Source organism: Oreochromis aureus, linkage group 23 (genome assembly GCF_013358895.1).
Source record: "Oreochromis aureus strain Israel breed Guangdong linkage group 23, ZZ_aureus, whole genome shotgun sequence".
Classification (NCBI taxonomy): domain Eukaryota; kingdom Metazoa; phylum Chordata; class Actinopteri; order Cichliformes; family Cichlidae; genus Oreochromis; species Oreochromis aureus.
Window position 1 is genome coordinate 22,728,976 of NC_052963.1, and position 13,737 is coordinate 22,742,712.

The window sequence follows — 13,737 nt, forward strand, 5'->3', positions numbered from 1 at the left end:
AACAAGGTCATTCGCAAAGAGCTATTGCCAAACATTTGGCATATCTCAGCTTGGTGTGCAGTGTGTCCTTAAAACATTTGAGGAAAAGTGGAGGACAAAAGAAGTGTCAGGCCTAAAAAAATGATCTACAGCACATCCTTAAGAAACAGGAAATAATCCTGCAAAGATCTGACACAGGAGATAAGAGATCCATCCGGACCTTCAGCTGATCATCTACTGAACACTGAAGTGTCATCAGAAATGGTCTCTGTGGAAGGGTGGCTGTCAAGAATTCTTAAGGAAAGGAAACAGGGACAAAAAGCTGAGGAATGAAAATTACACAAAAACTGGACTGAAAATCAGTAACAATAGGTCTAAATGAGTGATGAATCCAGATTGGTGTTGGAGATCTTGTAAAAATTGATGAATTATGACCACAAAAGTGCCATCAGATTTTGATCCACAATGCAAAAACATCTGGAACACATCTGCTTAACAACAGCTTCATTTTTCAGCATGACAAAGATCCCAAACACACTGCCAATGCAGTAAAATCATACCTGGATAGAAAACACACAGTGGAACACCATCAGTCATGGATTGGCCTCCCCAGAGCCCGGACCTCAACATTATTGAAGCAGTGTGGGATCATGTTGACAGAGAACAGAACAAAAGGCAGAAACATCCAAAGAAAAGCTTTGAATGTCCTTCAAGAAGCCTGGAGAACTATTCCTGAAGACTACTTAAAGAAATGACAAGAAAGCTGCCTAAGAGAGTTCAGACTGTGCTGAAGAATAAAGGTGTCCATAACAATTTAGACACAGTAATATAAAGAAACAACAAAAATGTAGATACATGGATATCTAAATGGACCAATGCTTTCAGTTGAGTATTTGTTAATTTAATGAGTCCATTTATTTTTTGATTATGACCCTCGTTACAGTGCATGCCTATAAAAAGTCCACCGAGGAAAGAAATCAAATCACAGAAACAAACAGTCCTGGTCCTCAGAACCCACACCTGATTATTTCTTGATTAGCACAACACACCTGACACCTGATCCAGCTAATCAGCAAAAGAAAGAAAAAAGGAGACCTCTGCAGAGCTGGGATTTCTGCCAGGCTATGTTGTTTTTTTTATTTCCAGTCTTCAACTGTCCAGCTCTTTTAAGCCTGGTGCCCGCTACTGCCTCCGATTACTGTTGCTGGCTGACAGGAGTGGAACTCGGCGGTGTCTTCTGCCTCGTCTGCCTCAAGCTTTGACATGCTGGGCATTTCTGAGATGCTTTCCTGCTCACCACTGCTGTAAAGAGTGGTTTATCCAAGTTACCGTAGCCTTTCTGTCAGCTCAAACCAGCCCAGACATTCTTCTCTGACCCCTCGAAAAAAGAAAAGCCAAAAAACAAGGCGCTTCAGTTTGCAGAAGTGCCTCTCATTGGATGATTTTGGGCTTCAGAGTATTTGGAGTATATCCCAGGTTATTGGCCCTTTCTATAGAGGTTTATGTGACTTTATGCTATGTATCCTGATGTATGAGTAGACTGAGAGGCTGGATGTAATATAAAACACAAATTTGTACCTTAACCCTTTAATGCCAAGTATATCATATTTGATACATGCGGTTTTTGAATTTTTCAGACTGCTACATCATCAGTGTAGTTTTTAAGCAATAAAACTGAACAAAAATGTCATCTGTAGCAAAAATGAAGCTCCAAATTAAACCTGATTTATGCAATGTGATATTTAATCTCTTTCTTTATTCGTCACAAGGTTCAATAAAGACTCCAGTTTAAAAAGATTCAAATTTTCTGGCAATTATTTCACGGTTCAGGCCTTAGAGGGTTAACTTGCATACGTTCCACAATGCGTGTCATGTATATTCTCTTTGTTTAATGTTCGCAGTGACATATTAGGTGTCATATTCGGTTTGAATTTCTCGGATCTTGGCTTAAATTTAACATAAACTCCAGTTGCATGCATTTCTGATGATTCCCCATGCCTCTGCTCAGTCAGCCTGCCGTGGGGTGAACAACAGGAGCTGTCCACCCTGAAACCCTTCATGTAAGAGAGCGTATGAGCAGCAGGGGAGCTGTCCTCACCCCGTGGTGCTGAAACACTCACGCCTGTACAAAGGAGCTAGAAGAAGGACCTCGGGGGGAGGGGGGAGATGAGGGGCGGGGCATTGGAGGATTCAAAGGCATTAGTCCTACTTCATTGAGCTGGGGTCAAAGGTCAAAACCCCGGGGTCACGCTGCAGCAGTGAGGGGACTGCTGCTGTTTGTGCCACCTATCCCCTGTGTGAAAGCAATCTGTTTTCAGGGGCTTCATCAAAAAGAGTCCACAGTATGTGTGGTAGATGAAGAGAGAGGTGAGGGAGAGCGAGACAGAGGGAGGAAAACCCAAAACAAAAACAAAAACAGAAAGTTAAGATGACAGAGGAATAAAGCGTCTGTTCACGAGGGAGGGAGACAGATAAGCAGAGATCAAAAATGGGGAAAAAAACGAGAAGGTGAGGACACGACGAGAGACAGACGGTGAATAGTAAAACAGAGAAAACACTGAAAGAAAGGGAGAACAGTGAAATGGCAGAGTGAGTGTGAGTGTTTCTTTCCTTTTTTTTTGCAAGTCAACACAGTGCAACAGCCTTCACACGTGTCCTTGATATGGAAATGCGGAGCCGGGCGCTCAGATCACGTTCTGACAGCGTGCACTGGAGGTATCTTTCCCTCCCGTCTGACGCAGGAGGTGAGCACTCTGTTTAAAAAAGCTATGGCAGATATGGAGAGAGAGGGGGAGTCCCAGAGCCCGGCGCCGTCCCCCAAATCCCTCATCCAGACAAGCTTGATCTCCATTCACAGACACAGAGTCAGCTCCATTATTCGTTTGAATAGAGAATCCGCACTCGGCCGTCCAAAGCCTATCACGTAGTTTCATCAGCCAAAAAAAAAAAAAAAAAAAGGCGTGATATAGACTACAAAAGCGCATGGTCTTTTTTTTTTTAAAGGATGCCGGGAGGGCGAGAGCGCAGGAAAGCATTCAGATGGAGAGAGTAGTGCGTGCATGCACAATGAGATGATACATTTAAGGGAAAACGAAAATCAAACGGAGAAACTAATCCCTTCTAGAACCAGCAATAAATAACAGGAATCTGGACTGAAATTTTAATCTTTCTATTATTTTAAATGACAGTAGGGGAATTACATATTCAGGCACCGATCACAACCGTCAGGTAATGGCATCGATCCACTGCTTTTGTCCTTTCGCCGTTCAGCTGATGCTCTCGTACGTGGTGACCTCCAAAAGACTGAGGTTAAACGTCCAGCTCAGGACACTCCACGGCTGCTAATATGTGAGCATGTGGGCTGAACCTGTGACCCGCTCTTAATCTGTGTAGCCCCTGGGCCAGAGGCGTTTAAGATTTTATGTCTAATTACTTTTACACGTCCCCTCAGAGAATGAGGGGGGAGGGAAAAAAAAGGCTAGGCTGGCTTTATTTCAGGCTTTCCTGCTGCAGCACTGACTGAACATTGCACAGAGAAATGCAAAAAAAAAGAAAGAAAAAAGAAAAAAAGGGTCAAGCGGACCCCCCCCCCCCCCACCCCCCCTTCCCCTCCAGCCTGATCCTTCTCAGCCACCCCCTCCTGCTCCGTGACAGTACATTAGCGAATCTGCACGGAGTGAAGACTTCCCTCCGGGTCAAGCGGCTGTCTGAGCAGGGCCTGCTTGATTAAGATGGATGTGCATGGCCGGGATGAGGCAGAAACTGCCCATGGCTGCCCTCCTCTAATTCCATCTCCTGCCTGGCAGCTGTCTATAACACTGCTGCCTCTACCTGTAAATTATCCTAATCCAGAATGACAAGCAGTCTACCCCACCTCCTACGGGCACGGCCAACTCGGCGGACCTGCAGTGATGATATGACTGCTGGGGGAAACAGTGTGAGAGAGTCCTGTAGCACCATAAAAGGAATGAACCAAAGCATGGATGCTTATATAAACCCTGCACCCTTCCCGATCTTTGACTTTCACCTTTGATAATGAAGTCCGCTCCGCTCTCTAACGCTTCCCAGAAATGAACCTTCTTCGAGGCCAGATCGATGGGCAGCGGTGACCGTGCATAATTTTCCAACCTTCCTTCGCGCTGCCTGCTTTGGCTAAGTACCTTAGCCAAGGTTTAATATTTCAAGGTTTCCTTACAAGGTAAAAGTTTAGTGCAATAAACTTTTTAAGGGAACTTAATTCAGCTGAAAACATTCAGAAAACACAGGTGAGGAGAAACCTCCCAATATGTTTGCTCTACCTTCTACTCTCTCACCTCTGTCTCCAAGAAACGCCGCAAGGCCCTTTTCTTTTTGATGCTTTTGCGGCGAACATAAACGGCCACGCTGAGCGCCAGAATGACGATGATGAATAGGCCGCCGATGACTCCAGCTGCTATTAGGGGTGTCCTGTAGAGACAGGGGAAGAGAGAAAAAAAACATGAACACTGCTGAAACATTAAGAAACTAACGAGCACACTGCAATAAAGTGCAAACCTCAGCCAGTGCTGACAAATTATCCAATCTGCTCCGACACCCTTTAGATTTAACCCCTGAAGGTCAAATTGAGTCTTCTGCTGGAAAAATGCGATGCTCGCTTCAAGATCGCCATAAAAGTTTATTAGTGGAGCAGCCCATTTCTGTTGGGCTAAGAGATCGTTTGATGTCAGTGGAGCCATGTGGAAAACAAACAATGTTCTGCTAAGAGCCTTTTTCAGCATCTGCTAGCAGCAATTAAATAGCTTGTTTGTGCCGTGTGTCGCACAGTTAAACTGTCGATTTTTAATCGGTCAAATCGGTCAAAAACGCTACTGTAAGGCTGACACACACTCATCACGGGGCATCTAATACTGAAGCCGCTGATGTTTCATAGATAAAGTGTCCCTTTAACTGCACACAGCAACACTGGATGATAACATAGTAGTCTTGTTTTAAATATTTAATTTTACTAATGCTCCAGTTTTCAACAACAGTCATCTTAAGTTGTTTTACATTCTAAGGTAAAGGAAATGTGCCTGAGGTGCTCGGTGAAGATACCTAGGACAGAACAAGGCAAATGTGACTGGATGCCATGATGGGTATGGGTGAGGGGAAACAGAAGTCCGAAACAGTAGGACAGAAAATCACACATTTATCAGACAGAAGCTGTGCATTGTTTTCTTCACTTTTTAATTTGCTTTTACTCCCTGCTAGGTTAGATTTACATACCAAAAACTATTCAGTAAAGTCTAAATTATTAGATGTAGGGGGAAAAAAGCTAAAATGAGGTTTAGATACCAAAAACTACTTGGCCGGTTTTACACTGCTATGTGTCTACGTCTAATGCGTCTAAAACTACTTTGTTCGGTTTACGCGCCAAAATCTACTTGGCTAGGTTTAGGCATCAAAAACTACTTCTCAGGCTTAACGCGTCTAAAACTACTTAGTTGGGTTTATGCACCCAGAACTACTTGATTAGGTCATTGGACTGAAAACTACTTGTTTTGGTTTACCCACTAAAAATTTGTCTGGCTTTGTGTTCTTTAAACTACTTTGTCGGTTTTACACACCAAAATCTACCTAGCTAGGTTTAGACACCAAAAACTACTTGGCTGACTTTACACTGCTAAAACTACTTTGTTGAGTTTATGCACCAAGAACTGCTTGATTAGGTTTTGATACCAAAATCTACTTGACTAGGTTTAGGCATCAAAAACTACTTGTCATGCTTAAAGCTTCTAAAACTACTTTATTGTGTTTATGCACCAAGAACTACTTGATTAGGTTATTGGACCAAAACCTTGTTGGTTTGATTTGCACACTAAAATTCATTTGGTTTATGCACCAAACCTATTAAGATAATTGGGTTGGGTTTAGGGAAAAAAAAATCTATTTCACAACAATAACTCTGCAGATTTAAATGACATCAATGGGTCCATATGAGATGATCTGCGAGACCAGGGCTGTCTTCGCACAGATGCCAAAGGACACGTTGCACCTATCTCTGAGACACCAGCAGCTTTGACAGCGAGACAGTATTTGACACCCCTGGAATGAAAACCGGGTTGGTTTAACTCTCCTTGCAAGTATTTTCCTTTTTTCTGCCCTTGCTGCGTGGCTCATGACTTCTTAGATCACCTCCCCAACTCATGCCTTACTCTTCAAACAGTCCAATCTTCCACCAGCAACCACCCACAATCCTTAATGTGACTGTGGCCAGTCTTTCTCAAGTTGCTCACACCTTCCCTCATGTTGTTGCAGCGACATGCAATAATAAACAACCTCGGACACACATAAACACACAGCTATTTTTACTACCTTCCCTAACCCATTTCACCAAACAGTCCCACCCTGTAGAGCACAGAGCAATTTCTAATTGAAGGCTACTTCCATTTTCACAGGTCAGATGATAAAAGCCTTTGAGGCTACGTGATCCTTTTACTTGCTTTATTAAAGGAGCCACAGCTTCTGCTACACCCCGCTGGATTTCCTTATAGTTAATCCAAGCCCAGCAACTCATACGACTTAGTTTTCTCTGACTTTCAAATTTCGAACAAATGAGAAATTAACAGTACCTATCCTTCGCAAATTGCTTCTCCATCTTCTGAGGTGAATCTTGCTTAAGGCAAGCCTAAAGGTTGGAAGTTAAAAGCTATTTCTCTTCACTAATGATGGCACTAATGCATTTGCCATTTACATACCCCTTTCACTTGTGTCTAGTGTTACGCTACCACTCAATTCTGTTCTTAATAACACTCTTTTTTTTGTTACCCTCATTCTTCTCCTCTTTCTTTCCAATCTGTATTCCATTTTCCCCTTCTTGCCGATGGCAGAATCAACACAACTGCATAGCATAAAATAACACCTGCTCCCACCTGATACCTGAAGTTGAAAACTCTATTAGTTGTGGAAGCCATTAGTGGCTAATGGAAGACTTGTGTACCACGGTGCTCTGGTAGAGGAAGGTGCCGCAGCATTTGCCATATCGATTGTGATGGACTTAAAGAAGGGGGAGCTTGAAATTTACAAAGAGGCTGTGGGCTTCGACATAATGAGATATACGGCCATGTGGTGAATAGTAATGCGGCAGTTTGAAATGATTAGGTCGAGAGGGGAAGACAGACAAGGAGAAACAACAAATAAAGGAAGTGTAAGGGGTGGGGGGAGCTGTAGATAGGAGGTGAGAAAGAAGGAGAAGGAGGGAGGGGGGAGAAAAAAAAGAACAAACAAAAGAAGATGAGAAACTGGCAGTGACACAAATAACAGAGTGAGACAGCGCTAAACAAGGGAAAGGACTACTTTAATTAGGAGGATAGGTTTTATAGCAAGACAAGTGACACGGGGTCATCAGATGAGACAGGGGAATAACGCCGCTGTAAGAGCAGAAGAAGAACCCAGAGACTCAGCAAAAGACTCCCAGAGGAAAGTAAAAAGGTCTCATTTTCTGGGTTTAAGAGGACCTGGTGGCCTCTGTTTTTATTGGTATACTGGTTTGGTTAAATTCTAATGACTCCGTCTCTCTTTAGAATTTGCTCTAATTGTCTTTTATGGGTGTTTTAATAGAATTGTTGTCGTCCTCGGGCTATTTAGGTTCAGCACATGTTCTTAACCCTACTTGCTTGCTGTTGTTTTGCCCTTTTGTTAATATTAGTAATACGGTTCTCTGTGCCGTAGCTGGTAATGCAGCTGCTTTTATGTATTTTGGATATTTCTTGCTGCCAGCTGCTCTTTCAGCCTTTCGAACATTTAGTCTTGTATCTGAACAATAATAATAAAATTCTGTATTTTAAAAGTGTGATCTTTTTAATTTGTTTTTGTACTTTACTAAGCCAAGATCTAATAGCAGCCAAGTCCTATTTCAATATCAGATCCTGGTTTTATAAAAAAGTTCAACAGTTTGGCAAATGTACCTATGTGTTTCCTTTTAGCACAAAAAGCTGGGAGAGCATTAACCAACAAAAGTAACACACAGCATTGGGCATAACCAGCTACGAGTTAATTGATGTCTGGACCTCTGTAGGATGGTAAAAATTCGCACCTTCAATTTCAACTTTATTTGCATAGCACATTTAAAACAACTATAGCTGAATAAAGTGCTTTACAGGTTCAGCCAGTGAAAACGATGATGAGGGAAAATAGAAATAATAGAGTACACTAAAATAAAATGATGTAAAAATACAATAAAACCGGAAAGCACTAAATTCTCTAAAAGCCACGGAAAACAGGCGAGCTTTGGGTAACAACATGAAGGTCTCTAAATTATGATCAGATCTGGTGTTCAGGGGTAGCGGGTCCACAGTGTAGGGCCTACAAGTATTATAACAACAGTAGAGGACCTTAGTGCTGTAACAGGAGTCTGGATACTTAAAAGCTCAGATAAATAGGGGAGGGGGGCCCATTCAAAGACTTAAAAACAAGCAATGCAATCTGGACAGGAAGTCAGTGAAAACAGAGTAAAACTGGGGTAATGTGATCAACATGGCTTTTACTTTGAAAAGACCCTGAGAAGGCCCTACTGTGCCTCTGACTGGGTTGCGTTTAGAGGGGTTAGGTTGACATGTGACTCATGAAGAATGGTTTCTGCCATTGTGTAGTAACTTTTTCCCCAAATGCTTTTTTTTAACATTTCAAATGAAGGGATAATTCCATATTTCCACATACCAGAGAAGGAAAGCTGGGTTGGTTTTTTTTAAGTTTTCGAAATTTGACTGTGTTGTAATGCTTTGACCTAGTTTATTTAGACGTTTAGCCTACTGGTCAGTGGAGCAAACGTTTTACCCCTAAAATGTGATAGATTAAGAGAAAAAAAGCCTCACTATTTTCTAAACCCTGGACGTAATGAAATTACTACTTGGTGCATTATATTTACCATCTGCCATCTAATTCTGAGTGTTTAAATTATTCACTGTGGTGTGGATCAAAAAAAGGTATCGTCTTTTACCCAATTTAACCTGCATGTTCTTAGATATGAAAAAAACACTAACGTGACACTCAGTGTAGCAGATCAGTGATATGTAATTATGTCAGGAGTCACTGCTGGTGGTCTGTCAACATAATAATCAAAATGGAGCTAAAAGGTGCTGACAAGTTCATTTTTTCTTTACTCTTTCCCACAGCTTTCCATCTTCATACTTTACACAGCTACTTTACAGATGTAGCCCATCATCAGTTAGTTATTAAAGTGTTATCAGTTTCGCATCTATTAATTATCAATTAAAAGATTCATTTAAAATATTTACAATTCCTTTATACCCTCTCCAATGTGATAAAAGGCCTAAAACTGATGTGTCACTACGACAAGTCCAAGTAAAGAGATATATAAAAAAAAAAAAATTAAGCCATTAAATGCACCATGATATTATTAAATAAACGTATAAACAAATTAATTTATAAAGTATTAGAAAAATATTCAATTCTGTTTTAATTTGCTTATGTGTATTATTTCCCCGTTATTAATTTTATTTTTTTTAAGCATTTCTGCTTCATTACCAAACAAGGGGGGGGCTTTCAGCCTGATTAGATAGTGACTCAGAAATTAGCAATCATCTCACCGCAGGATGCCGTCTCTCTACAGGATAAAAAACTGATACCACAGAACACCTCCAATGACAGCCTGCCTTATTTACAATGCTCAAAAGAATGTAAAAAGAAGAAAATACAAATAAAAACGTGACCACAAAAGTATAAATGAAAAACTGAAAAAGATTAGTGATATGCAGAAGAAATACACATGGGAAATTTGCATGAAAAACATATAGGTGTAAAAAAAAATAAAAAAATTCATGCTATCTCTATTCAGATGATTTACAAAAAAAACCCCAAAACACAACAACATCAACATCAACAACAACAACCAGATATTAGCTGTTTTATTTTATACTTGATATGAAGATTGGTGCTTTTAATGGCAGTTTTTTAATGTATATTTTTCTTTTGGCCACCCAAGTACCGCCTCTGCCATCGCTGAAAAATAAATATATTAACGAAATCTAAAATTAAAAAGTTAACTAAAAATGTAAAATTAAATTTTAAATAAGAAGGACAATATAAATATAAAATATAAATGTAAAAATGTTACTGATATCAGTTTTTCAAGCAAAAATTTACAACATACAAAGGACCAAAATCGTCATTTATAATCAAATTAAAGAAACATTTTGTAAATATTTTTGATACTTTTAATACTTTATTTATTGATTTATTTTGGCACTTTTGGTCCTCCATACCATATATCCCACATCTGTTAAGATTTTCAGAGGATTTTTTTTTTGTCTTTTTTTTTCCCTCACCGGTTCCATCTACACATATCAGACACAGTCAAAGTAACATAATTGGACCAGACGAAGGCTTAGTACAAGCTTAGACAACAACAAAAGATTCCCATGTTATCTGTCAGTTATGAAATGCAAGATGGACCACACTGTTGTTAATGAGCATCATGAGGTACAGGATTTAACAGAAACTTTAATGAGTTTTGGCAGGATCTGATGGTGGTCTCCCAGTCCCACATCACAAATGTATCCTGAGATGCCTTACCTGTCCATCATCCCAACACAATCTTGGAGTCTTGGCCCGACGCACCTGCAGGGCAGAGAAACCAGAGAGATCATCCATTAAATCAGGGACAGGTTATGAGTAAACCTCATGTTGCTTTTCTTCCACGTCAATCAGCTGTCACTGGGCAGGGACCTGTGAAATATTGAATCCCGAGCACGGCTGACCGCTTGTCAATATGACACGAAGAGGTGTTTGAGCTGGAAGGCTTGTTTGTTCTCATTTGGTTCACGTGCTACTTCAATGGATTTCTGGGCTGAGACAAAAAACCCAACAAACATCCCAACATACATCATTTAGTTCAAACCAAAGTGCTGTTTCAAGCCTATGGGGAAATTAATGGGAAAGAGACAAATATCAATCTAAAAAGAAAACTTTCAATAGTCATAAAAGATTAATAACGGCAATTAAAAAAAGAGCACAATAAGGCCATTTCTGACCCCACTGACAATTTCCCCATTTTAGCCCCAAAAAAACAGTAATGAGGTTGAGAAATGTTGGGTGTGAACTTGTGATCTAAAGTTTTAGAAAGTGGAGGTCAAGATTCACATATTCTGGTATGACAGGATTTACTGTCGGGCCTTCTAGTGGTATTAACAGCCACCCTCACTCCCATGACAGCTTTTTAAAGTGGCCTTTACCTTCAATATGGTAGCTGCAGGGATATTTCTTAAAAGAATCTAAAGCCTTTTACGGCATACAGTTTTATTGCAGTGGTGTTATACTGTTTGCATGTCTGCTTGATAAACGGCTGAGCATAATGACAGCTTGTCAGTGAGGAAAAAGGAGCCGCCCAAGTGATGAATACACAGATAATAATCACCTAAATATGCAAATCTCCTCAGCTCTTTGGGGTTTTTCCGCTCTCTGTATTTACAAAAATTTACATTTACAAAAGCAGCTTTCAAAACCCACCGCACGCTACCTGCCCAGAGACACGTGGCAGATGGACAAGACTTGCAACTCCCTAATAAACAAAGTGAAGCGTTAGAATTGATAAAACTGATAGATAGCAGCATGTGTTTCCTTCAAGGACTGGTGGAGAGAGAAAAACAGAGGTAAAAGAGCAATGTGGCCAGAAGTACACAAAATTTGTGTTAATACCTCCGTATTTTTGTGCTGAATGTGAGAAATGACACCTGTTGGCTGGATTAATCAGCACCAAAGGTGACTGTATACGTATGTGCGACAAGCTTTTTGGAGTTAACCATTTTATTGGGTAAGCTATCTGTATTTCGGGCGAGGCCTGTAAGGGGCAAACCATGGTGGAGCCTTTTGAATGCATTGACCTCATTATACATTTCCTTGAAGTTTCTTCCTGCCTTAGGAAAACCTGATGCCTACACTACAAAGTGTAGGATTTGGGGGCTTAGTTCAGGGTTAATGCTGCATTTTCATTGTTACATTATTGTACTGTTCACAAGGGTTCATTGCAATGGTAACTTCTGCTGCAGACCTAACATTCACATACAAAATCACCACCTACTGATCAGCTGAGTTCCTAGATGATCTCGTGGACTACAGTGGATAGATAGTCGGGGTATCTGTGGTTTTAAGATAGTCTAAAGCAGGGGTGTCAAACTCCAGGCCTCGAGAGCCGGTGTCCAGCAGGTTTGGTCCAAAGCTTCTCCATGACAACCATCAATCAGTCTTGCATATCTCATCTGGCTGTGAGCAATGTTATCATTATAAGTCTCAGTGTAGCCTCAATGTAACATGGCAGCTACATCTTGTACCTTAAACTTTCTGAGCTTGTATACAGTTTGCAGCTAAGCCTACTTTACCGCTTTTAATTATGCTTTTATTCTTTCTTTGCACATCTTGTTTTCCAGTCCATTTAACACCAGTGAGGTTTCCGCTGAAAGAATTCAGTCTCTCCAATGTCTACAATACATGTTTACATCACATTTATTAAATTATCAATCATTTCATTGTTAATTGGCCCTGCCGTGAAATGTTTGATGACTGAAAGGAAGAATGCTTTAGTCTTTGTTGTGGGATATCACTCTTTATCTTTAGAAGAATCACATTATCTTTTTCTCCAAGAACAAGAAATACAAGTTTATCTTTGTTTCTTCCTATCGGAACAATCAAAGCAGGATGGTGGTGAAAGCACAGCGATCAGTAAGAAGTGTTGTTAACACTAGGTAAGCAGGAAGTGATTAGAGTAGACTCTTAACTGCTCATTAATTCCAGATCCTTGAGTCTAGGACTTTTGAACAACAAGAAAGACACAGGAGAACGGGTTTTGAATGCTTCGGTGTGTGTGCACGCGAAAGCTGTGTGAGCACACACGACACAACAAATTGCTTAGCAAATTAGGAGAGCAGGCTAACTTTGGAATTAAATCGGTGACAACTGTGGCTCCTCCAAAGTCACTTGGTTGTCAATTAAATGGTGTACCAAATAGCTAATTAGCAAGCAATCAGTGTCTGTATCCAGTGCTGTGTTGTGTGTGTGTGTGTTTTCAATCAGTTTTCTTTCTGCATTAGCAGAGAACAAAGGACTTTTCTGACAACAGACACAACAAGCCAGGGATTATTTTTTGTCAGGAAAGTCGCCTAATGAGTGACCTGCCATGTCAACGTGTCTTTAAACAAGGTACCGATTCTATACAAGATGTAAAAATTGTGGTTTTATCCTTAATATTCTTGATCTTCAACTTGTGTATCTGTAAATAATTTGTACCTTCTCCATCCTTTGTCATCCCCTCTACTTTGAAAATTCTCCTTTCCATGTCTCTTTAAAGCTGCACTGATACTATCAACATTTACAGGCTAGCTGCAGTAAAATAAAATGACCTCCTGCCATGTTAGAGAAAGAACATTAAGTTACTTTCTACTGCACATCGTCTCGCCAGCCCTGTTGCTAGGATTCAGAAGTCTAACTTTGTTTGCAGAGACCACCAACAAGCTCCACCTCAGCACCTCACTCATCATCTTCTGTCTGTCTTACCAGTCCCCACTGTTCGGCTTCTTCCATAATAGTCTCCCCACTAGCAGAAAAACTCAAAAGGCCCGGGCTCAGGTTCAAAGCCAAAGCCATACTGCCTTCAAAAAACAAGCTTTAGAGGATGAAAACATAAACAGGTATATTCTTACATAAGAACGGTAAATTTTCCCCACAACCACAGCTGCCATTCTTTTGAAGACTTATACTGCTTTAGCCTCAGTATTAAAGTATGTAGGG

At 40.6% G+C, this 13,737-nt stretch overlaps 1 protein-coding gene across 1 annotated transcript in view; it reads right to left on the reverse strand.

The window, feature by feature from the left end:
* si:ch73-383l1.1 (receptor tyrosine-protein kinase erbB-4) overlaps positions 1-13,737 on the reverse strand; it is a 354,070-nt gene that overhangs the window by 72,547 nt on the left and 267,786 nt on the right. Inside the window, exons 16-17 of the mRNA XM_039607089.1 lie at positions 10,531-10,575; positions 4,293-4,425 (exon numbers count right to left, since the gene is read on the reverse strand). Coding sequence (XP_039463023.1) covers positions 4,293-4,425; positions 10,531-10,575 — 178 coding nt within the window. The remainder of the gene's footprint in view (positions 1-4,292; positions 4,426-10,530; positions 10,576-13,737) is intronic.